The sequence below is a fragment of the Lepidochelys kempii genome, chromosome 1, assembly GCF_965140265.1.
Source record: "Lepidochelys kempii isolate rLepKem1 chromosome 1, rLepKem1.hap2, whole genome shotgun sequence".
Lineage (NCBI taxonomy): Eukaryota > Metazoa > Chordata > Testudines > Cheloniidae > Lepidochelys > Lepidochelys kempii.
Window position 1 is genome coordinate 345,814,556 of NC_133256.1, and position 24,995 is coordinate 345,839,550.

The window sequence follows — 24,995 nt, forward strand, 5'->3', positions numbered from 1 at the left end:
AATAAAATTAGTGATGAGATTTTAAAGGCTAATTGGAAAATCTATTATCATAAAAACAGTCTTAATATAAATCCAAAGCAAAGGTGTCTCCCACCAAATGAATCAAAGGTGGCAAGTCTGTGATATCTGACATCACTGTGTTAAAATGTCCACAGGAAAATATAGAGAGACGGTGTATGTTTGTGAGCAAGTGGAGGTTCCTAAGTGGGCAGGGAAACTTAAGTGGATAAGAAATTCTTACAATCCGTGTCATAAAAATAGCTTTTATAAATAAAAATGCTCCCCCCACATACCTGAACTGAAGATGTAGTAAATAAGTCAGTAAATAAATCAGTTTTGGATCATATGCATAAAGACAGCAGTTATTATTTAATACTAGGCTTTTCAACAGTCAGCCATAAAATTATCATCTTAACAAAGCTAAAAAAGCTGGTGGGATCAGCTACACAAAATGAAAAAGACCCAAGCCACTTGCATGTGTCACATTAAAATGGTTAAAGGCTCACACCAGGCACACCAGAGTCCACTGACGGCTTCTATAGCTGCTGCTGCTGCTGGGCTGTGCTGCACTGAACTCCTTCCCCTTACACGAGCTGTCTTCTTCTTGTGGACAAATAGTGTTTGCCCTGACACTTTATTTTAGGAACACTATGATCGCTGCTTTGTAACAGAGCTATGGGAAGAGACCTGCATCCCTACCGCAGGGCTGGATGATTTAAATCTGCCTTAGCAAATGGATCAGATTAGGCTAGTGGGTAGAGCTGCAACTGGTAGGGGGACCATATGTCCCATTTTGGCCAGCACAGTCCCTTTTTTTAAGCCCTGTCCTGGTCCTCCCGACTTTTTTTTTTCAAATGGAGGCATTTGTCTCCTCTTGTTCTTGCCAGCTTGATCAGTTGGCAAGGGCAAAAGAGGACAAATCCAGTGTGGCGGGAAGTGCGGGGTGGGCGAGCAGAGATGCCAGCCCCCTGCCAGAAGAGGAGGCGGGGGGTGGGTGGGTGCAGAGAGTTCCAGCATATGGAGGAGGGGGCTGGCACGGTTTCAGCAACGGGCAACAGCCTCCTGAGGGGGGCCCTGCAGGGTTCCAGTGACAGACAACAACCGAGGGGGGGAGGCCGCAGGGTTCCAGTGACCAGCCAGAGCATCGCATGGGGGTTGGGTAGGCCCCTGGGCGAGCAGCTCAGAGTGTCCCGTTTTCTCTTTGGGAAATATGGTCACCCTAGCGAGTGGGGACTTTGGAGACCTTAGTTCAAGTCCCTGCGTGGCTGGTAGCCAGACGGGTGATGTTGGGCAAGTCACTTTACTAATCTGTCCCTCGGTTTCCGCATCTGTAAAATGGGGATACCAACCTCTTCTGTAAAGTGCTGGGAGATCTGCTGATGGGAGGCGCGGGACAAGAGCGCGGTATTATTATTACCGGCTGGACTAGTCTGGCACCGGGCTTCCCCCGACGGCCACCGCTGGCCGCTTCCGCTGAAAGCCTACCGCTCCCCAGCAAGGTACGGCGCTGGCGGGGGAGAGGGGCCATCTCTTCCCGGCGCCCGCACCGTCAGCCCATGGCCCTGCACGGCCCCTTCTGACCAGGCTGCCCCCGCATGCGGGGCAGCCAGCCCCTCGAGAGGCGTTGGGGCCCTGGCACGCGGTGTGACCCGGGCCCCCCCAGCCTGAGGGGCGTAATTTACACAGAGGTTTTGGGGCCACGATCGCCCCTCCTCCAGTCAGCCCCGCGGTGACGTAGAGCCCGGGGGGGCCTTGCCACTGCGACGCTCCCCACTCTGCTGCAGGGTGACGTCACCCCAGCGCGAGGTCGCCATGACGTCAGCATGACATCACAACTCCGGGTGACGCCAGCGCGACGTCGCGATGACATCACGGCGTGTGACCTGCGGGCGGGGCACCCGCCGCCCTAGGGTTACTGCCCCCGCGAAGGGCTGAACTGAATACGTGGCGGCGGCGGCGGCAGCGGGAGAAGTAAACAAACTCCGGGCACGTTTTCGCTCGTCCCTTGGCCGCGTCCCGCCCCTCCGTGAGCCAGGACGAGTCTCATTGGAGGGGGCTGAGACCGCGCGCTCTCTGATTGGCGCGCGGCGGAGTCAGTCAGGCGGAGGCGGGGAGCGGGATCCCGGGCGTCACGGGCGCAGGAGTTTGGACTCAGGAAGCCGAGCTGCTCCGGCAGGCTCCGAACGCCGGCGGGACCAGAGTGAGGCTGGTTCGGCTCGGGCGGGGCTCGGGCCTGGAAGGGTCCCCATTGTGGGCGGGGCTAGGGCCTGGGTTGAGGGTCTAGAGTGGGGGTGGGGCTAGGGCCTGGGGTCAGGTCTGCACTGGGGGGCAGGGATCGGGCCTGGAATGGGAGGGGTCTGCACTGGGGGGGGGCAGGGATCAGGCGGGGGGGCAGGGATCGGAGCTGGAATGGGAGGGGTCTGCACTGGGGGGGCAGGGACGGGGGGGCAGGGATAGGGCCTGGAATGGGAGGGGTATGCACTGGGGGGCAGGGATCGGGGGGCAGGGATCGGAGCTGGAATGGGAGGGGTCTGCACTGGGGGGCAGGGATCGGGGGGCAGGGATCGGAGCTGGAATGGGAGGGGTCTGCACTGGGGGGCAGGGATCGGGGGGGCAGGGATAGGAGCTGGAATGGGAGGGGTATGCACTGGGGGGCAGGGATCGGGGGGCAGGGATCGGAGCTGGAATGGGAGGGGTCTGCACTGGGGGGGCAGGGACGGGGGGGCAGGGATAGGATCTGGAATGGGAGGGGTCTGCACTGGGGGGCAGGGATCGGGCGGGGGGCAGGGATCGGAGCTGGAATGGGAGGGGTCTGCACTGGGGGGGCAGGGATCGGGGGGGGGCAGGGATAGGATCTGGAATGGGAGGGGTATGCACTGGGGGGCAGGGATCGGGGGGCAGGGATCGGAGCTGGAATGGGAGGGGTCTGCACTGGGGGGGCAGGGATCGGAGCTGGAATGGGAGGAGTATGCACTGGGGGGGCAGGGATCGGGGGGGCAGGGATAGGATCTGGAATGGGAGGGGTATGCACTGGGGGCAGGGATCGGGGGGCAGGGATCGGAGCTGGAATGGGAGGGGTCTGCACTGGGGGGGCAGGGACGGGGGGGCAGGGATAGGATCTGGAATGGGAGGGGTCTGCACTGGGGGGCAGGGATCGGAGCTGGAATGGGAGGGGTCTGCACTGGGGGGGCAGGGATCGGGGGGGGCAGGGATAGGATCTGGAATGGGAGGGGTATGCACTGGGGGGCAGGGATCGGAGCTGGAATGGGAGGGGTCTGCACTGGGGGGGCAGGGATCGGGGGGGGGCAGGGATCGGAGCTGGAATGGGAGGGGTCTGCACTGGGGGGGCAGGGATCGGGGGGGGCAGGGATAGGATCTGGAATGGGAGGGGTATGCACTGGGGGGCAGGGATCGGGGGGCAGGGATCGGAGCTGGAATGGGAGGGGTCTGCACTGGGGGGGCAGGGACGGGGGGGCAGGGATAGGATCTGGAATGGGAGGGGTCTGCACTGGGGGGCAGGGATAGGGCCTGGAATGGGAGGGGTATGCACTGGGGGACAGGGATAGGAGCTGGAATGGGAGGAGTATGCACTGGGGGGGCAGGGATCGGGCGGGGGGCAGGGATAGGAGCTGGAATGGGAGGAGTATGCACTGGGGGGCAAGGGATTGAGGTGGAGGGGTCTGCATTGGGATTGGGCCTGGAATGGGAGGGGCTGCATTGGGGGCTGGGATCGGGTTGAGGGGGGTCTGCATTGAGGGCAGGGATAGGATCTGGTGGTGGGGTCTGCTTTGGGGACAGGTGTTGGGGGCAGTAGGCATGTAGAATAGATAATGCTTATAAGAGCCTTGGTGTTGCATTGGAGAATTAATGCCCGGGGTTTCTGAGGTCATGGCTGGGGAGGAGGTGGGGGGCTTTATTCATTGTTCATTGGGATTTTTAAGATTTTCAACCATTAAAGCAAAAATGCTATGATTTGATTAAAATAATAAAATAATTAAAATTAGTATTCCTGTCAATGAAGTATTTGCATTCCCCACTTTGACTTCTCTGTCCACTCTCCTTTTAAGAGAGAAACAATTTTTTTTAATTGGAATATTTTTCAAAAGCATCTGATCTTGAAGAGCAAATAATTTGTTCTTCCTTAGATATTTGCTTCTGGTATGTTTTGGGGCAGCGAAGTGTTGGTTGTATAAGGCATCAGAAACCACAGGGGTCTTTGCTAAAGCTCTTAGTGGTGTGTAATAGCTCTGAGGGGGAGGAAGAAGTGAAGGAAAATGACTTGACCTTTTGATGCTAATGTAAACCAAAAGCACTTACTGGCTTCATAGATATGCTGGGTATGGTTTATGGTATGGGATCTCATTCTCTACTGTGTGATATAAAAAAGAACTAAAAACTGAAGCCAAGTGAGCCGTGTGGCTTGGATGCTTTTACTGCAGCTGGAAGCACTATTGCACATGGTCATTTTAGATTTTAACTCATAATTCTGTGACTGGAAGTTAGGTCATCTATCCTTGCCAGTCACTGTTATCGAAATAGATGTGTTCTTGTGAATTTCTATTTACAGTCCAACATTTTAAAATTGCTCACAAGGTTTTCTAGTTTACTGCCAACGGTAAGGGTAAGAGCTACACTGCAAATATATCTGAGTGAGGGGCCCAGTTAACAGTTTGCAATTTTGAGTCTAGATAGAAGTTTAACAGGCCTAATGTCCTGGACATATCCAAAGCTTTAGCCCACTTGTGCAAAAGGCTTGAAGGCTCATCTGCATTACAGGTTTTTTTCTGTTGTAACCAGATCCCTAGACTTAGGCCTGGTCTACACTGTAAACTTAGGTTGACCTAGGTATGTTGCTCAGAGGTGTGGAAAATTCACAGCCCTGAGAAATGGAGTGAACCTAAGCCCAGATGTGGATGCCGCGAAGTCAATGGAAGAATTCTTCTGTTGATCCAGGGGGCAGATTTACTACAGCGTTGGCAAAACTCCTTCTGTCGCTATAGCAGTGGCGTAGCCATTTCATACCGGAGGATATCCCAAAGTCCTGTACAGTGATGAATGAGACACCAGGAGTGAAGTTATTGTGTAAACTTTATAATTACCACATAGCTTTGAACATTGCAAAGTGTCTTGATGATGATGTATTTTACTGTACAGTATATCTTCAAAGCTCTGTATAAATTTCTGCATAAGCTACTGAAAGAGAGTACATTGGCTAAGATGTGGGGATCATCCCATGGGGCTTTTATAAAATAACTGATCCCTAATGAACTGATTGTCGAAGTCTACCAAAGGCACAGCCTTTGTCACTTGAAAATAAACATAAACTTAATTAAATTAACAGCCATGCAATTTTCTTTTCGTGTTGGTGACAGTGAGACCATTTAAACGAAAGCACCTTACAGCCAGTGACTGTGAAGCCTTCAGCCAGAGCAGAGAAGGCTCGTCTTCCCTGACACAGCCTTTCAGTCAAAGACAGGCAAGCGGAGATCTAAACAGGGGCCTCTACCCTACATACAGGACCAAGAGACAACAAGAAGGTACAGTGTTTCCAAACAGGTTAAGAGCTGAGAGTGTACTGTTAATATTGACTCTGTGCAACAGTGGAATTTAACCCCAATTACTGTGAGCAGTTACTGATGGAAGAGCAGTGGAGGAGGTCTAATTGAGTGTCCACAATGAAAGAAGTTGATTGATCCATACTGTAATCACCCTTTGGTATAACTGTACTTAAGCAGCGGCCTAACTAAGCAATGGAGAGCAACTTAGGAGAGAGCTACCTTTAGAGTCATGAGTCCCTTCTCCTCCCAAGGAGGGCAAGTCCCACACCCGGGCTGGGTTAAGTCTTGGTTTACACCAACTCCAAATGTCTTCTGCCTTTCTCTTGCTTTGAAAAGCTGAGCTGCACTCACCAGCCTCATTAGACCAGCCTGCTTGCTGCAAATGGCAGCCCTAATTGAGATACAGTGCAGCATCTGCAGTTATGGAGATACTCTTGGATATTCATTATTTAATATGCATTCTCATTTAGTTAGTTCTCTAAGTGTTGGTTGTCTAATGTTCTATAGCACCTTCCATTCAGGGATCTCCGTGCACTTCACAGCATTAACTAACAAATCCTCACAACCTCTCTGTGAGGCAGGGAACTATTATGATACCCATTTTCCATACATGGGGTACAATTTTCAAAAGCGCCCAAGTCTCATTTTCAAAAGTTATTTAGGTGCTTGGGAGCCTGAGTAGTGGCTAAGTTGTGTTTGAAAGTGACACTTAGATTCCTAAGTCACTTAAACATTTTTGGAAATTTTCCTCGGGGGAACTGAGGTGAATTGACTTGCTCAGCGTCAAAGAGAGAGTCTGTGGCTGAGTCAGGACTAGAACTCAGGGCTCCTGATTCTCTGTTCTATGCCTTCACTGCTGGATCATGTTTCATTTCCATTGTAGACTCTGAATACGTGTCTTCCGCCAAGTCATTTTTGAAAATTAGTAATTTTTGGATGCTTTACTTTTTGGGTGCTCAGCTCAGGCCCTTTAAGGCATGCCAACTTGGGCTTTCAAAATCACTAATTGCTTTTGAAAATCTTGGCCCCACTTGTTTTTCCAGCACTGCCTCTTGGTTAAACATTAGGAAGCACAAAATAATGGCTGTGAGTTGCAGACTAGGAAGAGCATGAAACTTGTATGGACCAGTAATGATGTTTAATGTCGGCATAGGTACGCGTTAATATCCAAACCAATAATATGATTGCTTAGGTGAAGTGCATCTCCAGGGGTTTGGCTAGTGTGGGTTGCTGTATTAGTGAAAGGACAGGCTGCTGAGAGTAGAGTTCATCGTAGACTTTCAGTTTCACTTCTGTGCTACAATCTTTTTGCGGTCAAATCAATGGGTGGCTGGTAATAAATTAGCTTTATTACTTTAAAAAAATGTTGATCTCTTTTCTTAAAATTTCAATAAGTATTTAAGGCCTGTTCCATTTAGGGTCAGGGTTCTCGCAACAAGTTTTTTGGTGGCCTCAGAGTGTGGCTACCAACTCTTGCTGGTGGCTGCTCTGACAATTTTTCCAAGCCGGAGCCCTGCCGCCTCGGGCTGAAGCCTGAAGTGGGAGCCCCGGGGTTGAAGCCCGATCCCCGTCACCCCTGAGAAGGAAGGTCAGGAACTCATCAGCCGCTGGCGGAGCCCCAGGTTCCTCTGGTGCTGTGCACACCAGCGCCATGTGTCTCCAGAGGCGCTGCCTGGAGCCCCTAAGGAGGCTGCAGGGCACTGAACCCTGCTGGCGGTGCCAGCAAACGCCAAGGGAGCACATCCAGGAGCAAAAGCTGGGTGCTGCAGGGTGGGACTGCCGCTTTGTCCCCCCAGTCTCTGCCTAGTAGGCTGTTGTGGCTGCAAAAAAAATCCTCCGGTGGCTGCATTTGAGTAATGTTGATTTAGGGGTTTAAGCTGCGATTTTCACATTAAGCTTGAAACAGTTTGCGGCTTCACTGTTGTTTCAACTTGTTTTCATGTTTACTGGATTCTGAAAAGTAAACTGTAGCAGGAAGAGCTTTATGCTGATCTCAGAGGTTTTATTTATCCTCCTATCTCTCTGCTTCCTTCCTTTGTCACCGTGTTTGTCCGTTCAGAGGAAATAATTAATGTGAAGTAGAAATTACAGCTTTCTTTCTATGTATTTATTTGTGTGTAAAGATCATGAGGAGGGGAGCAGTGAGGTGTTAGCATTTTGCCCTTTTGTTTTAAAGTCTCCTAGAGGCTTTCAGGCATTGGACACACACAGAGAAACACATTTTGCTTGTGTTCTTTCTTCTTGTCTTGGCTATAGGACAGGATCATCAGAGGAGCATCACTGATTACTTCAAAGTCATTCAGACGCAAACTACCAGTAACAAAGTGGCAAAAAGCAATGAAGTTAAGGAAGAGTCGTTGGACTCCTTCATGGACGATGGGTTGGAGGATTACTGTGCCCTGCTTGGATATGATGGGGATGCTAAACCAGCTTCCGGGGGTCTTGCGGCCTCTAGAAAACGGCCTCTCTGCTCAGAAGGAGCTGGCAGTAATTATACAGAATACAGTAAATGTGGTGGGACTGATAAAAAGCCCACGATGGACAGTTCCCTCAAGTATTCTCCAGGACACACAGAAATCAGACAAGACCCTGATGTCATAGAAATTGATCCAATTCCTGATTCATATTTTGGGCTTCTAGGGACTTCATGCGGTAAAGAACCCCAAGGACACATTGACCAGCTGCCCAATGAAGTCCTGAGAATTATTTTTTCTTTCCTCCCTGTGACTGATCTCTATCTGAACCTGAGCTTGGTGTGTCATCGCTGGAGAGAGATTGTCAGTGATCCATTGGTGAGGGTGTTGTCTTACTGATTTAATTCAGATTCTTTTGCTGCCTATATCATGTCACATTCCTGCTTATGCACCAGGAACATTTGCCCTGGTCTGCTTAGCTAAGTGACCTCTCTCTTTCTTCCTTTGAATCCACTTCTTCCACTTATCTGTCCCATCAGTAATCACCATAACCTCCCTTACTTCGCTCTTTTGTGAAGTCTTGTCTGTGAGGTGCCGAGTGTCTGCTAGGAGGTGACACTCCTCCCCCACCTTCATCGGCCACCAGTTACATTTTTGAACCATTACCTTTGTGCTTTCTCTTATGTGGGTTCCACCTACTTTGGAGGAGCTGCCTGTAAATGTCTGCAAGGCCATCCCACTGCCCTCTGCAGTGATCCCTACAAAAAATTCTCTGTTGTTAGCTCATGCACTGTGACCACTGTCTATCTTGCTGAGCAGTATTGTCTCACTGTTACTAGGAACCACCCCATCTGCCTGCATCCACCTGTCCTCGCTTACAGGTCGGCCGTTTGTTTTTGGAGACAGGGGACCATCTTCTAGTTCTTTGTTTGTATAGCATCAAGCACACTGGTGCCCTGATCCATGACTGCGGCTCCTATGCACAGTACAAATAATAAATAATGATGAACTTGTTGGGAGTTGTTTTAGATTTGGAGACCGTAAAAGATGATGAGCCCTTAGCAGTGTCTACCAAGACAGTCCCAAAGGGGTAGGTGGGAGGGCTCGTGGGGACAGGCTCCAGAGAGCCACAGGATGTCAGAAGCACTATGTTTTCTAATCCTATTCAAAGTAGGTCTGAGTGACCGTGTTAAAAATGCTGATGGCCGATGGTACCTTGCCAGCATTGGGTGGTTAAGCCAGGGGTACCTATAGTGAGAAATTCTAGAGAAACAAGCCTTTTGTAGACAAGTCCTTAGACTACAAGGAGCAAGAATTTTCACTCTTTCCTCCTCCATCCCTCCTTTTTCTCCATCTTCTTTTTGCCCCATCATGAGCCACTTGCTTGTTTTTTATCGAGCTGTTGGGTTTTGCTATACTGAAATTACATGTCTCCCCCAGGAGCAATGCTGCTTCTTGGTGCTTGTCAGAAGAAGCCTATTTATAAAGTGTTTTGGGTTGAAAGGTGCTGTTCAGATAGGGACATTGATTTGCATTTTAGTTTATCCTGTGGAAAAAGCTGTACCGTCAGTACCTCATGAAGGAGGCCCAGGCTCTGCTCACAGTTGAATGGATTCTGGATCGTTACGGTATAACCCAAGAGCAGGATCAGTGCATGCTGGGGTTTATAAGGTGAGTCTGTTTCATCGTGTGATTTTACAGCTGTACGTCAGCAGATGGGGGAAGCAGCCCCGCAGTGCTTTGCCCTGTTTCCAGTCTGTTGCTGTAGGTTTGCCTCCATTTTATGCTGTGCTTTGCCAAGAAAGGTGATTAACTTCCTCTCACACATCTTGCTTCACATGATTGGGGTGTGCAGGGGAGAGGAGGAATTAGTTATGAGAAGTAAAACTGATCAATGGACCTTCTGGGCTAGGCAAAAAATGCCATCTTCGCTCTCCCCACTCCACCCAAAAATCTCCTGTTTCCATTTTCCCTTAATCAGATGCCTTAACCGCTCAAGTATTTATGCCATAAAAATATAACCTAGAGGTGATGCTCTAAATTTCCAAATCATTCCATTTTCTGGCTACTATTATTTATTATGTGTATTACAGTAGTGCATAGGAACCCTAGTCACGGCCCAGAACCCCATTGTGCTGGGCGCTATACAAACGCAGAACAAAAAGACAGTTCCTGCCCCAAAGAGCTTGCAATCTAAGTATGAGATAACAGATGGATACAGACAGACGGCGAAGCCAAGGAAACAATGAGACAGGGTAGCTCAGCATGGTAGGTAGTGGCCTCAGCACACCAGGGACCGAACCATTGTCAAGTGTTTTGTATGCAACGTGGCAAAGGAGAGTTTTAAGGAAGATAATGTGTTCGCTTTGCAGGTGTTTGCTGGGAGATCCTCCCAAGTGTGAGGAGCAACATGGGAAAATATTAACAAGTGGGCAATGGAGGCTGGCAACAAGGCCGATCGGAGGTGAAAGTCACATCTAGATAGCAAATGAGAGATGATACGTAGGGTGGGGGATAGGTCATGAGGGCCCTTGAAAGCGAAGACTGATTGCTTGTGCTTGATGCCATCGAGAAGGGGGAGCCTGTGAAGGACCGCAAAGAGCGGGACGATGTGGTCAAAGCAACTAACTAAGAAAATGATCTTTGCGGCACCATTCTGAATGGGTGTGAGCAGAGCAAGACGGCATTTGTCAAGGCCAGAGGGGAGGATGTTGCAGTAATTGAGACGTGAGATAAAGAGAGCCTGGCTGAGAATTTGAGCTGTGTGGATGTATAAGGCCGTGCGTAAGAGATGTTATCCCGAAAGAGTTTGTAAGAATTAAATACAGCCTGGGTCTGAGGATCTAGAGACAGGTCTGGGTGATAGGCACAATGGTGGTGTTGCACCAGCGAGGGCTGATTTTAAATCAGAACGATTTAAGTCCCCAGTTTTCATCATGATTTAAACCAGCAAGCAGCACACACTGATTTTTAAATCGATTTTAACCCTGTTTTGCATTTGTACTTTATTTTCCTTGGCTGATAATCATTAAACCACTAAATAGCCAACTGGACAGACATGCCAACCAATTGGATGTTACTATTTAGGGCTAGTCCAGAATCCTAAGAGTTAAAATTATTAAGCGCCCAATACTTAGTTAACAAATGGTAACCATTAAAACATGTTGATTGGCAACTAAATATAGCCTTCACACTAAATTTGGTGCTTTTTTTTGCTAGTCTTGATACACTATATCTTATACACATTTATTTAAACAATTACATAGCTTACCTTAATATATATTCATTCTTAATTTTAAATTTTTTATTATGTTAGTAAATGGTGAATGATGCATCTCTTATTTATTAGATTAATATTTTACTTTTGATTTGCATCTCTCGCTGGATGGAAACCCAAATTCAATTAAAACAGCAATTTAATTTTTTAACCTTTAAATGTTCTGGGTACATAAGAAAAAAGTCCATCAAAACATGTTTTGCATTTAAAACTAACTGATTTATTCAACAAAGGAAGTATGAACTGTAATTAGCTAATTGAATTGATTGTTTCTGGTCACCATGTCCTTCAAGATTTTGAAACTAGTAGATCTCATCCTCTCACACACACTTCTCATTAATAGGTTGGAAGAGGAAAACAAGCTTTCCTGCTTTTTTAACACCCACTGGTTTCTTAACTTTGAATCAACCAGTCAGTGAACTGCACTAGTTGAATAAACAGATACGAAGAAAATATTCTCTCTTTGCACCTGTAGAAGAGGCTACTGCTGGTTTAGCATTTCAACAAACTCTGGTTCCAGGTGCTTGGCTGATGACTTCCACCAGTTCAGTGGTTTGACTTTAACACTTGGCAGTGAACATTTTCTGCTTAATATTATATTTTGTATTTATTTTAAATGATTTTAATAGATTATAATAAATGTAGGCCTTAAATAGGTTGTCAATTTCAAATTTAATTTTACATTTTTTAATTTAAAAAACAAACCAACCAGTGTTTAATTTAAATAAATAAATCTGACTTTTTAAATTGTTTTTTAATAAATCATCAATTTTTATCCACTCTGTGTTGTCCCTAGTGATTGAGAAAAGAGGTACCAGGAAGGGAGTGGTAGGAAGAGTAAAAGCTCTGTTTTAGCTGTGCTGAGCTTTAGCTGATGTCTAGACATCCACAAGGAGATGTCAAAGAGAGAGGCCACGGTTTTAATGTGGACAAAAGGAGGCAGGACTGGAGTGGAGAGGTAGATCGGAGAGTCATCAGTATAGAGATGGTGTCTGAATTTGCATTTGTGGATGAGATTACCCAGAAATAAAGTGTAGGGAGAGACAGACTGCTGTGGAACATCCACAGGAAGTTGGAGATAAGATGAGGAGAATCCTCTGAAGGACACACTGAAGGAACAATTGGAGGAGAAGGAAGAGAACCAGGAGAGGACAGTCACGGAAGTCAAGGGAAGACATGATTGCAAGATGAAGAGCATGGTCAATGGTATCCAAAGCAGCTGACAAGCAGAGAGGCTGAGGCTGAAGTACTGGTTTTGAGGTTTGTCTAGGAAGAGGTCTTAAGAGACTTTGGCAAGTGGTTTCCGTGGAGCACCTGGGCCTGAAGCCAGATTGGAGAGGGTAGAGGAGACTCCAGACTGTGATTGCAAACTGTGTATTCAGTAAGGTTAGATATGAAAGGGAGAAGGAAGATGAGATGGAAGTTGGAGAGGCAAATGGGATCAAAAGTAGTCCGATTTTTTTTAAGATGTGAGAGATTGGAAAACCCAATGCGTAAAAAAAGTATATCTTTTCTCTGACCAGTGCACACTGGATTTCCACAGGCCTTCCTCATTACTAGCAGTAATAGCTGTGATCCTTGCAGTCCCCTCTCATCTCCTTGCCGTATGCATTATCATTTATACTCCTGTAGCACCCACAGTATGCTACGTGCTGTTTACACATGCACGAAGACATGATCCCTGCCTTGAAGAGTTTACAATCCAGGGCCCTCATCCAGCAAAGTACTTAAGCACGTGCTTCACTTAACTTTTAATCCCTGGAAGTCAGTGAGATTAGGAACTGGTCACATGCTTAGGTGCCTTTCTGGATCGGAGCCAGAGTGCTCAACGCCTGGCAGGATCAAGCCCATCTGGCTACATGCATACCGGAGGGCAGGCTTAATGGTACTGCAGATGACCTAACTTTCATTCCTTGACTTTGGGCACTTTCTGCACAGGTATATGGCCGCCTCCAACGCTGACCGGAGAATGGACCCTGATGCAGTTCTCAGGTGCTTGAAGCAGCACCATCTCTTTACCAAGGCAGAGATATGCATCATTCAGAGACTGCCTGATTTAGCGGGCACTGCGGGGGTAGGTTAAACATTCCTTGATGGGTTTTTTGGTCTTACATTTTACTTTGTGGGTCATATCTGGAGCAATGGGCATAAAGGGTTTTCCTAAAGAAAAGCATTTGCCTGTGATAAATTGTTAGTGTAAATAGGAAATGTTAAATAGTCGCAGGGAGGAAGGGGATTGGCTGAGGAAATTTGTTACTGATGCTATTAATACTCACAGGGATCTTTTCACAATGCCAGCCTCTCTCTCACTCTCGCCGACCCCAATGCCCTGAGTAGACAAACTCTGTAGTCCTCTTGGTTCTCTCCATTCTTCTTTTTGCCATCACCCTCTCTAGGCTGTGAACGTGTGGGCTGTGATAGCAGCTATTGTGCTCTTCTCTGATGGCGTTCGTGACATCCAGAAGCTGATGGCGTGTCTTAGGAGACCCAGCTCTACCCTTTCAGTTCTGGACATCACTGAGACATTGTACTGTATGGCCACACTGCTGAATGCAATGAGGGAGAAGGGCATCAATATAAGTAACAGGTGAGGAGGGGGAGATTCTCATATCTTAAAATAAAAATCTGCAGCTGGAATGCTTATTTATTGTGAGCACATCCTTGCTCCATTGAACTTAGTTCACAGCAGCTAAGAGTCCAGTATATTAATAGTTCAGGGTGGTTTTTAAGTGCTGTTATTTTCAGAAAAGTGACTGTATACAACAAATACTTCCATACACAGCAGATCAACCACCTATGTGTATTTGGAGTCTTCATTGCTTGTCCCAGTTGTGAAAGCAAGTTGTTGTTTCTACTCCTGTTAGCACAACAGAGTTAACCCAGCTATGAGAAGTAGTGAGTTTCTAAGGGAAGTTATGAGTTTCAATCAGCTATCATTGACTCACCGTGTAGCCTCGGGCAAGTCACTTCACATCTCTACCTGCATTTTCTAATGACAGGTTTCAGAGTAGCAGCCATGTTAGTCTGTATCCGCAAAAAGAACAGGAGTCCTTGTGGCACCTTAGAGACTAACAAATTTATTTGAGTATAAGCTTTCGTGGGCCAGAGCCCACTTCATTGGATGCATGCAGTGGAAAAAAAAGTAGGACGATTCTATATACACAGAGAACATGAAACAGTGGGTGTTACCATACACACTATAGCGAGAGTGATCAGGTAAGGTGAGCTATTACCAGCAGGAGAGAAAAAAAACCTTTTGTAGTGATAATCAAGATGGGCCATTTCCAGCAGTTGACAAGAACGTGTGAGGAACAATGGGGGGGGGGGAGGGGAACCACGGGGAAATAGTTTTACTTTGTGTCATGACCCATCCACTCTCAATCTTTATTCAAGCCTAATTTAATGGTGTCCAGTTTGCAAATTAATTCCAGTTCAGCAGTCTCTCGTTAGACTCTGCTTTTGAAGGGTTTTTTTGTTGTAATATTGTGACTTTTAGGTCTGTAATCGAGTGACCAGAGAGATTGAAGTGTTCTCCGACTGGTTTTTGAATGTTATAATTCTTGACGTCTGATTTGTGTCCATTTATTCTTTTACGTAGAGACTGTCCAGTATGACCAACGTACATGGCAGAGGGGCATTGCTGGCACGTGATGGAATATATCACATTGGTAGATGTGCAGGTGAACGAGCCTCTGATAGTGTGACTGATGTGATTAGGTCCTATGATGGTGTCCCCTGAATAGATATGTGGACACAGTTGGCAATGGACTTTGTCGCAAGGATAGGTTCCTAGGTTAGTGTTTTTGTTGTGTGGTTGCTGGAGAGTATTTGCTTCAGGTTGGGGGGCTGTGGGTAAGCAAGGACTGGCCTGTCTCCCAAGATCTGTGAGAGTGATGGGTTGTCCTTCAGGATAGGTTGTAGATCCTTGATGATGCCCCCAACTAAAACCTCTCCAGCCTACTGTTCCTCACACGTTCTTGTCAACTGCTGGAAATGGCCCACCTTGATTATCACTACAAAAGGTTTTTTTTCTCTCCTGCTGGTAATAGCTCACCTTACCTGATCACTCTTGTTACAGTGTGTATTGTAACACCCATTGTTTCATGTTCTCTGTGTATATAAAATCCACCTACTGTATTTTCCGCTGCATGCATCCGATGAAGTGAGCTGTAGCTCATGAAAGCTTATACTCAAATAAATTTGTTAGTCTCTAAGGTGCCACAAGTATTCCTGTTCTTTTTGCATTTTCTAATGCACTTCTGCGGGTTTCACGAGGATTAATTTGTTAATCAAAGCACTGTGTAGACATAATGTAAAATGCTATCTGTGATTATTATTCCGAGTGATCTGGATTCTCTTATAAATCCGATATCAGCAACAGGGTGATTGATTAGGTTTCAGTTGCAAAATATTTATTACAGGTGTTGACGCATGAGAAGGAAAGGACCCAGCTTGATTCTCCGATCCTCGGTTATGTTTGTGGAGTGGATGGTTATAAAGATAATCTTTTTACAAGGTGGGCCAACTTGCTCTTGGGTCCATGAGAGGCAGTAAATAAGGAGCGCCTCCATGCCACTTTTACAGTCACTTTTCAGACTATAACAGCACTTTAAATGATGATGTTGTATCCCTGTTTAGACTCATTGAATGTTTGTGGCCTGTCTTGTTTTTCTATTTGTGTAAGCAATGGCTGTCTACACATCTGATGAAAATCTTGGGTACGCTAATATCCCAAATGCTGCCCACTTAGGACACTTCTATAGTGATGGGAAATCTCTGATCCGTCCACTGAAACAGGAAGGATCTTGATTGGCTGTTTTCCTCAGCACCTTCAGCTCTTTATTGCCGGGGGCACTATGTTATCTTTCCACATGCAGTTTTACTCATCTCAGAAACGAATTTGAAGTCCTTTGGTCCAGTCTGGCACCTTATTGGATAAGTCAGCTAGTGAGCTCTCCAAATATTGCTTTATGGGCAGCATAAACGGCTTCTGGGGTCTTTTGTGGGGGCAGAGGGAGGTAACTGACGTTTAGTTGAGCATTGTTAAAGATCCTCTTACATTAGATTTGTTATCTGTCTTTATGTTTTCTGTTAGGTTTCACTACAGTATTTTCTACTGCTTGTATTTGATGGAGAACTCTTGCCCTGTTACTAAGACAACAAAGCTGGAAACACCCAGTTCAGACTGTGGAAGAAGCGGTTGGCCCAGGTACTGCTCATGTATTTAATCTAAATGGGAGGGCCAAATACACAGATCCCTGTAAAGTCCTGGAGACTGAGCAAACACTTCTCAGAAAGGGCTAGTTTACAGAGTCTCATTCTCACTGGCATCCGTCCGAGTAGCTTCTTTGTCTCATTGGAGTGTCATTACTCTGCCACAGAGGGAAAGCAGAATCAGACCCATAAGCTATAAAAATTCAACGTATTTTATTTTCTTACTAAAATGAGGGGTTTTTACTCATTACAATGACCGCAGTTGGTAAGAAGCATCTGTTAAACACAGTTATCTGCCTATAACGTGACTACTGCTGGCTAAAATGACTGTTATCACTCCAAGTTCCTAGGGAAGACTCCTGCCCCCTCCCTGTCCATGGGGATGTTTTGGGGGATGAAGGGAGTGTGGCTGGTCAAATTTAAGCTTGATGGTCCCTTTTAGAAAAGCTTGTTTGTTTTGTGTGTGTGGCGCCTAGCACAATGGGGCCTTAACCCCCCATGTTGCTACCACAAAGGAAATAATTTTAATAAATGCATGCTTATTATCATTGCCTGCTTATTCAAGAGAGGCAGTGAGGCAAACCAGCCATCAGACGTTTGCTGGCATATCTCTTGTCCACACAAACTCCATCCTGTCATCTGTATTGATACAAGTTGCTGAAAGCTTGCTACTTGAAGGAGAGATTGTCCAGTGGTTAGAGCGCTAGCCTGGGCCTTTTGAAATTCAGATTCAATTCCTGTTCTGCCACAAACATCCTTTGTGACCCTGGGCAAGCCACTTAGCCTCTCTGTTCCTCAGTTCCTCATCTGTAAAATGGGGATAGTGGCACTGCCCTACCTCACAGGTGAGGTGATGGGAATTCCTTAGATACTTTGAACATGTGGGATTCGACCCTTTTGTTTCCCAGCCCTTAGTTCCAGTCCCTCACCCAGAAATCTTAATTTAACTATGGTTCTTTCACAGTTGTAGTCAGTAGAAAGGGAGTTTTCTGAGAATAGTCATTTGTTAACAAAGGGCTTTGGCAGAATCAGGAGGATATTCCTAGATGGAGGAATTTTCTCTTGGTATCTCACGCCAACTTTCTGGAAAAAGGTAGTTTGCTCTGTAGGTTTATTACAATTAATTATATTTTTATTTATAAAAACAACACTGAAATACTGAATTGCTTTATAAATGTTAATTAAACCTCACAGCTCCTCTGTGAGATAAAGGATAACGATCCCCCATGCTACAGCTGGGGAACTGAGATGAAGCACAGAGAGGTTAAAGGTAGGGTGACCAGATAGCAACTGTGAAAAAATGGGACAGGGAGTGGCGGGTAATAGGCGCCTATATAAGAAAAAATTCCAAAAAACGGACTGTCCCTTTAAAAACGGGACATCTGGTCACACTACTTAAAGGTCAAATGTTGAAAAGAGCCCAAGTTCTATTTTCAGACGCGACTCAGAAGACTAAGTCCCACTGAATTTTTTCAGTGAGATTTAGGAGCTGAAGTCATTTCTGGAAATGGGACTTAGCACCTGAATGACTTAGGTTTAAAGGCTCCCAAGTGACCTTATGCAAGGTCACACCCGTTCTTTCTCCCATCTGCAGTCATGTTGCTTTTTTTCTCTCCAATATCTTCCCATTCTACATGGTCCCCACTGCTACAACCCTCCTTCTGGCCCTTGTTATCTCTGGCTTTATATGGCTGTAGCCTTTTCCTGTCTGACTTGACTGCCCCTTGTCTCTCCCCAGTCCAGCCTCTCCAGTAGGAGGGTGTTGTAATTCCATGCTCAGGCATGTCGTTGCTATAAGTTCCTCGTCGGTTGTGTATTTTAACACAGAAAAATAATTGTTTTGTTCTTATTTTATTTCTTAGTAATAAACTTGACATAAAACTAACCCATGAACAGCAAAGGATCCTAAACCACACAATCTTGCCTGGTCAAGTAGTGAAAATTATGGCATTTGCAGGTAAGAAAGCTGACTGCGAAACAAGCTGCAGGGACGCTTTATCCAAAAAAAGAAATTGGCTTATTAGACAATTAAGCAAACTCCAGTTCTGATGTGTTTTTTCCTTTATTGGAGCTGAGGAGGTACACATGGCAAACACTGCTTACAGCTAACAAAAATGAATCAAGAGGTAGATTTTTGTGTAGAAATCAAATACCTATATAACCATGTAGGCAGGAAATAAGCAGCTTTTTAGAATACTCGTACACAACTCTCGCTCCTCATACAAGTGGAGTAAAAGAAGGTGTCTTGTAATAACACAAAAAAGAAATTAAGTGCAGTAAATTTTAAAAGGAAATAAATTTTTGACCTCACTCTTAGTAGCAGTATTGCGGTAGTGGCAGCTTTGGATTAGGGCTCCCTGGTGCTAGGCACTATAGAAACAGGTAAATAAGGCAGCCCCTGTCCTGGAGAGTACACAGACCAGGATAATATGGTGCAACAGGTAGAAATAATAGAAAAGGGCTGGGGGAGAGTGACGAACACATTACACATTGTGAAATGTTACGTCCTGAGGTCGCCCCCTTGGGGTGAGAGTGGGCACTTTGCTTGCATCATGCATAGTTCTCTAAGTAGCTGCGAACCTCTGATCTGGGTCTGGGGGACAGTCCTTCAGCTGTGCCTTTTAGCGAATCCATCCCCTTTTGGGGGATAGAAAGCAGTCCCAACAACAGGAAAATAGTTCCATAGCCCTTTTTCTTGAGCAAAGGAGAGGGAAGTAATCTGTCAGGCCCCACAGGCAGTCGAGGTTCCCGCTCTTCAGTGCAAGTAAAGGCTGGGGCTTAATCTCGGAGCAGGGCTTCAAAACAGAAAAACAGATTGGCCCGTCTTCTTCCTTTGAGGGCCAAGGCAGGCAGCGTTTGCAAGATACCGGATCCCAGTCTGGGGCCCTTGGCTCTACTTGCTTCTGAGTGTCGCCTCAACTGCATGAGGTCCTCCCTTTTGAGCACCTGCCTCCAAGCCTGACTTGCCATGTGAGTTTGGTCTGATAGTGACCACAGGAGTTCCTTAGCCCCTGACTGGCTGGTGGGGTATCATCTGTTCCACCATACCCACACAAGACAGTAAACTCAGCTTGCCACCTGTCTAGACAACTGGTGCAATTCATTTTCCCAGAATGTTCTCATGTCAGTTAGGTTGGCTGGAGTGTTTTAAAAGTATTGCGTGATTTTATAACTGTTCATAACACTTGTGGCTACAGGTTGAGATTTCCAAAGGGGACTTAGCCATGCACCTCCCATTAATTGCAGTGGAGGTTGGTTGGCTAAATGCTTTAGTTGACTTTGAAAATCTCAACCACATTGTGCAGACTAGGCTAATGATATAGGGGTGATGAAGAGTCTGATGGGCGAGAAGTGCTGGGAATACAAGTAGGATTCTGACACAAGGACACCTTTCCTTCTTTTGTTCTTCAGGTACGGGAAAGACCTCGACTTTGATCAAATATGCAGAGAAGTTTCCCCATCTCAGCTTTCTGTATGTGGCATTTAACAAGGCCATCGTGGAGAACGGAAAGAGTGTCTTCCCCCCTAACGTTATGTGCAAGACTTTCCATTCGTTAGCGTACGCGAGTGTCGGCAAAAAGTAAGTAGCGATCTTCTCATTTTCCTGTTCATAGAGCAGGGTGGGGCAAAGTGTGCTGTTCAGAATGTCAGTGTGTAGGCCCCAGCCAGCGCTTTACCTCTGTGGTCAGCAGAGAAACTAAGGATGCATCAGCCTCGGAGCTGTCGGATGGTTCTTCTACATCAGTAGAGGGCAGTGCGTGGGGGAAGTTTGCACTGCTGCCTCCTTGATAGTGCCACACTTCGAAGGGCACTTAATTGGCATAGAAACCTTTAAGGTATTTTAAAAGAGTGAATAAAAGAAATGGCCGTGGGCATCTTGCAGGGAATTTTGCAAAACATCCTATTTGAATTGCCTTTCTGTTTATGGGCATGACTTTTTTTATTTCTTTTTCATTGTTTTGTGGTGGTAAAAGGAAAAAAAAATGTCTCTTTCGTTGCTCCCTTATGAGATTTAAAGAAGACCTGTGAGAGATTTTTTGTTTTTTGTTTTTCCTTGTTTTTTTTACGCTAGAAATTTGTGTATAGTCTTTCCTGTCTCTTCTTGGATGAGCCTATGAATGACTGGATTGCTGGTAGGATTAAAACACTAGAGAAACCAATAATCAGACTTCCTTATGTCCCTTTGGCCACATCCTCAAAATTAAACATGTGCTTTCCTGAATTGGCTTTTGATGCCTTGTCTATATTAAAAGTCGCGCCAGTTTAAAATCACACCGCTATTTTAAACTGATTTAGTTAAACCAATGCAAAGTCCTGTGTGGACACACTCTTAATGCTGTTTAAACCTGGCATACATTGAGTTAGCTTTAGCCCACACAGTTTTGCACAGGTTTAACTAAATCAGTTTTAAACTGGTTTAAAGATAAACGAGGGCAACTTGGAATATAGACAAGGCGTGAGTGGGGAGAGGATTTTTTCTTTTGTTGAGACTGTTTAAAGTCTTTTTGCTGTTTGTTAAAACCTGTTTAACCCAAAGGCCTCAATAAACAATTGGAAAGAAAACCTCTTTTGATAAAAATTCAGTATCTTCCACTCCTTCGCTAAAGGGCTGTGTGGGTGCCAAATCAACATATCCAGGTCCTCCATAAAGACCTCCAGAAAAACATGGAAGACCAGAATTGACAGCCCTGGTATTTTTAAGGTAAAAGGTGTGGAAGAAAAAGAGCCCTTCTTTTGAAATAGCCTTTCAGGACTTCTTAGATATCAGGAAGAAGCAAACAAGGGCTGGCATGCAATTTTCAACCCCTTACATGTCACCTTTAAACCAGTTTGCAACCAGTAGTTTTTGAATTCATTCATATAGGATGGCCCAGTGGTGGTGATGCTAGGCTGGGATTCCGGAGACGTGAGCTAAATTCCCTATGTGACTGTGGGCAAGTCACTTAGCCTCTCTGTGCGCCTCAGTTTTCCCCATCTGTAAAATGCGGATAACAGAACTTCCCTATGTCATAGGGCTGTAGTGCGGGTAGATACATTAAGAATTGTGAGGTTCCCAGATCTGTGGTAGTGTGGGAGGGCCATATAAATACCTTGGGTAGCTCCTCTTTGCTCCTTTCAGTATTAGTAATAGAAGGAAAGGCTACGTCACTTCTCTGATAAGTTTTCTTGCAAACTAATAATATGTTGGGTTTTTTTGTCTGTGGCACAGCTATAAAGAAAAAGGCAAACTAAATTTTTCCAACCTGTCACCCTACACGATCAGCTTCATCCTCAAACACCGCGCGGGACAATCTGTCTTCGTAAGAGCAAAGACAGTAACTCAGACGCTTGGAAGTTTTTTTGCTTCTTCAGATGAATTCATATCGGTGGAGCACACCCCCATATGGTGCAAAAATACGCACGGAGCGAGGGTCCTAGTCTGTGAAGAAGAGAAGCAAGTGAGTATTGATGGAGAGGCAAGAGTCCAGCGGGGAAGGAGTAGAACATGTGCATCGAAGCAGATTCCAGTGATACAGTGGTCCTTATGATTCAACAGTCGGAAATTACCAATCAAATGCATTTTTCTTGTTTCCCGTGGGTTGGTCTATGGAAAAGGAATATGTCCTCCGTGTGTGATCCTCTAGAAGCAGATGACACAAGAAACTCATCGTAGCTCTGATCCAATGTCTTTTGAAGTCATTGGGACACTTTTCCAGTGGGTTTAGACCAGACTCAATATACGTATGAGGAACAGAGAGAGAAACTTGAGATCCCATGTATTTCTGCTAATATTTGGAAGGCATTCCAGTACTACAGTGTTGACAGTGGTATAAAAATAACTAGATAGATTTAAGAGGGCCAGTTCTGGCTTAAGAATACAGTTCATTTCCTCAAAAAGAAAAGGAGGACTTGTGGCACCTTAGAGACTAACAAATTTATTTGAGCATAAGCTTTCGTTGGCTACAGCTCACTTCATCGGATGCATGCAGTGGAAAATACAGTAGGGGGATTTTATATACACAAAGAACATGAAACAATGGGTGTTACCATACACACTGTAACAAGAGTGATCAGGTAAGGTGAGCTATTACCAGCAAGAGAGAAAAAAAAACTTTTGTAGTGATGATCAAGGTGAGCCATTTCCAGCAGTTGACAAGAACGTATGAGGAACAGGGGGGGAACACGGGGAAATAGTTCTACTTTGTGTAATGACACATACACTCCCAGTCTTTATTCAAGCCTAATTTAATGGTGTCCAGTTTGCAAATTAATTCCAATTCAGCAGTCTCTTGTTGGAGTCTGTTTCTGAAGTTTTTTTGTTGTAATATTGCCACTTTTAGGTCTGTAATAGAGTGACCAGAGGGATTGAAGTGTTCTCCGACTGGTTTTTGAATGTTATAATTCTTGACATCTGATTTGTGTCCATTTATTCTTTTACGTAGAGCCTGTCCAGTTTGGCCAATGTACATGGCAGAGGGGCATTGCTGGCACACGATGGCATATATCACATTGGTAGATGTGCAGGTGAACGAGCCTCTGATAGTGTGGCTGATGTGATTAGGCCCTATGATGGTGTCCCCTGAATAGATATGTGGACACAATTGGCAACGGGCTTTGTTGCAAGGATAGGTTCCTGGGTTAGTGTTTTTGTTGTGTGGTTGCTGGTGAGGATTTGTTTCAGGCTGGGGGCCTGTCTGTAAGCAAGGACTGGCCGGCCTGCCTCCCAAGATCTGTGAGAGTGATGGGTCGTCCTTCAGGATAGGTTGTAAATCCTTGATGATGCGCTGGAGAGGTTTTAGTTGGGGGCTGAAGGTGACTGGGAGTGGATGTGTCATTACACAAAGTAAAACTATTTCCCCGTAGTTTTCCCGCCCTTCCCCCCCCCATTGTTCCTCACACGTTCTTATCAACTGCTGGAAATGGCCCACCTTGATTATCACTACAAAAGGGTTTTTTTTCTCTCTTGCTGGTAATAGCTCACTTTACCTGATCACTCTTGTTACAGTGTGTATTGTAACACCCATTGTTTCATGTTCTCTGTGTATATAAAATCCCCCTACTGTATTTTCCACTACATGCATCCAATTGAAGTGAGCTGTAGCTCACGAAAGCTTATGCTCAAATAAATTGGTTAGTCTCTAAGGTGCCACAAGTACTCCTTTTCTTTTTGCGGATACAAACTAACACGGCTGCTACTCTGAAACAGTTCATTTCCTGTGTCTAACAAGTAGCTATATGGCTGAACAAAACTTTGGCAGTAGCTAGCAGTTTGGCTGGGATTTTTTATTTGAGTTTTGTGTCTTAACCCATCCATACATTGTTGTTAAAATCACGTCATGTTAACATTTTAGGAAGAGTCTAGAACAGGTTTATTTTTAACCAGGGTTTTGGTTTTTATTTTTGTTTTTTTAATATTTTGAATGCCTGTAATGATCACTTAACAGGTTAATTTCGTCAAATATGTAATTTTTGATTTAGTCATCCAAGTATCATAATGGAGATTCATTTCTAGAGGCCAAAACTCTGTCAGTTGATAAAATGAATTTTCACAAGGACTTAAGTTCTTCAAGTTGTTTCCTGCAAAGCACTATTTTTAACCCTCAAGAAATGGGGTCTGGAAATGAGATAATGAGTCTTCCAGTTCTAGATCACCATTTCAAATCCACCTCAGTTCAGAATTGGCTGACTGGAATTCATTTCACAGAGGCTACCATTCTCTCTCAGGCTTGGAGGGATGGGCTGTCTCATCTCATTGTGTTGGTGCCATGCGATACAATTGATTTCAGGATCAGATCAGGTGGAAAGCCAAGAGAGAGAGAACAAGAGGAAAAATAGTGGGGCAGAGAGGAACATACAAGGGAAGGAGAGGCAAAGCAGGATCTCGCGTATCTCTGCTGGTTCAGCAGTGAGGACCAGGTGTTCCTGTTGGTACATAAGGGTCTGGACATCACATTGATGTAGTGACCTTTGGGATCCACAGGTGAAGAACAATGTCCTTGGAGTGGAGTGGGACAGAGGCCTGAGGGCCTTCCCCCTCTTGCAGGAATTCCGCTAATTGATTTGCCAGTCCCTACCCCCAAAAATCTTTTATTAAGGGTCCTGAAAGAGGGGTGATGAGTGGAGTAGTCCATCTGCCCATTTTTCCCACCCTTTCCCATTTTGCTCACCCATGAGGCCTAACTTCTGACGTGCCAAGCATAGTCCATTGATTTTCAGTCCCACACCATTCTTGTTTACCAGGCACAATCTTAACACAGTCCTTGAGTTATATCAGTAGGCCTTTCTGTTTGGATTAATTTAGTGTCTCTCTCTTTTGTACCTTTTCTCATCAACATTTGTAATTGGTTATTGTGACCTTCTATGAACTTTCACTCACTTTTTACAATTGAGCTTACAATTAGGGTAAATTTGTGGGCCCAGTTATTCCAACGTTTCCTGCCCTATACCACACAACAAGCAAGGAAACCAACCAACCTGTTCAGCTGGGACTAATGGGCAAACTTACCAGAGAGACCAAGGGATGAATAGGCATGAAGTCTGAACTTCCCATTC

The 24,995-nt window shown here is 45.6% G+C and overlaps 2 protein-coding genes across 12 annotated transcripts in view; one reads left to right on the forward strand and one right to left on the reverse strand.

Annotated features, from left to right (window-relative positions):
- Positions 1–1,952, reverse strand: part of ANKRD16 (ankyrin repeat domain 16) — a 39,502-nt gene extending 37,550 nt beyond the window's left edge. For 5 of the 8 annotated variants that reach the window (XM_073328894.1, XM_073328895.1, XM_073328890.1 and 2 more), the window contains exon 1: positions 294–1,952. The gene's annotated coding sequence lies outside the window, so the exon portion shown is untranslated. The remainder of the gene's footprint in view (positions 1–293) is intronic. The other 3 variants (XM_073328893.1, XM_073328892.1, XM_073328891.1) reach the window with 3 other exon arrangements.
- Positions 1,953–2,105: 153 nt separating this feature from the next.
- The window catches only part of FBH1 (F-box DNA helicase 1), a 47,169-nt gene continuing 24,279 nt past the window's right edge, over positions 2,106–24,995 (forward strand). For 3 of the 4 annotated variants that reach the window (XM_073328898.1, XM_073328900.1, XM_073328901.1), the window contains exons 1-10: positions 3,776–4,349; positions 5,373–5,537; positions 7,815–8,350; positions 9,513–9,643; positions 13,188–13,323; positions 13,646–13,836; positions 16,345–16,458; positions 18,326–18,420; positions 19,875–20,043; positions 21,673–21,901. In XM_073328898.1, the coding sequence (XP_073184999.1) occupies positions 4,331–4,349; positions 5,373–5,537; positions 7,815–8,350; positions 9,513–9,643; positions 13,188–13,323; positions 13,646–13,836; positions 16,345–16,458; positions 18,326–18,420; positions 19,875–20,043; positions 21,673–21,901 (1,785 nt within the window). In that variant the 5' untranslated portion in view covers positions 3,776–4,330. Of the gene's footprint in view, positions 2,201–3,775; positions 4,350–5,372; positions 5,538–7,814; positions 8,351–9,512; positions 9,644–13,187; positions 13,324–13,645; positions 13,837–16,344; positions 16,459–18,325; positions 18,421–19,874; positions 20,044–21,672; positions 21,902–24,995 lie in introns of those variants that run through there. The other variant, XM_073328899.1, reaches the window with a different exon arrangement.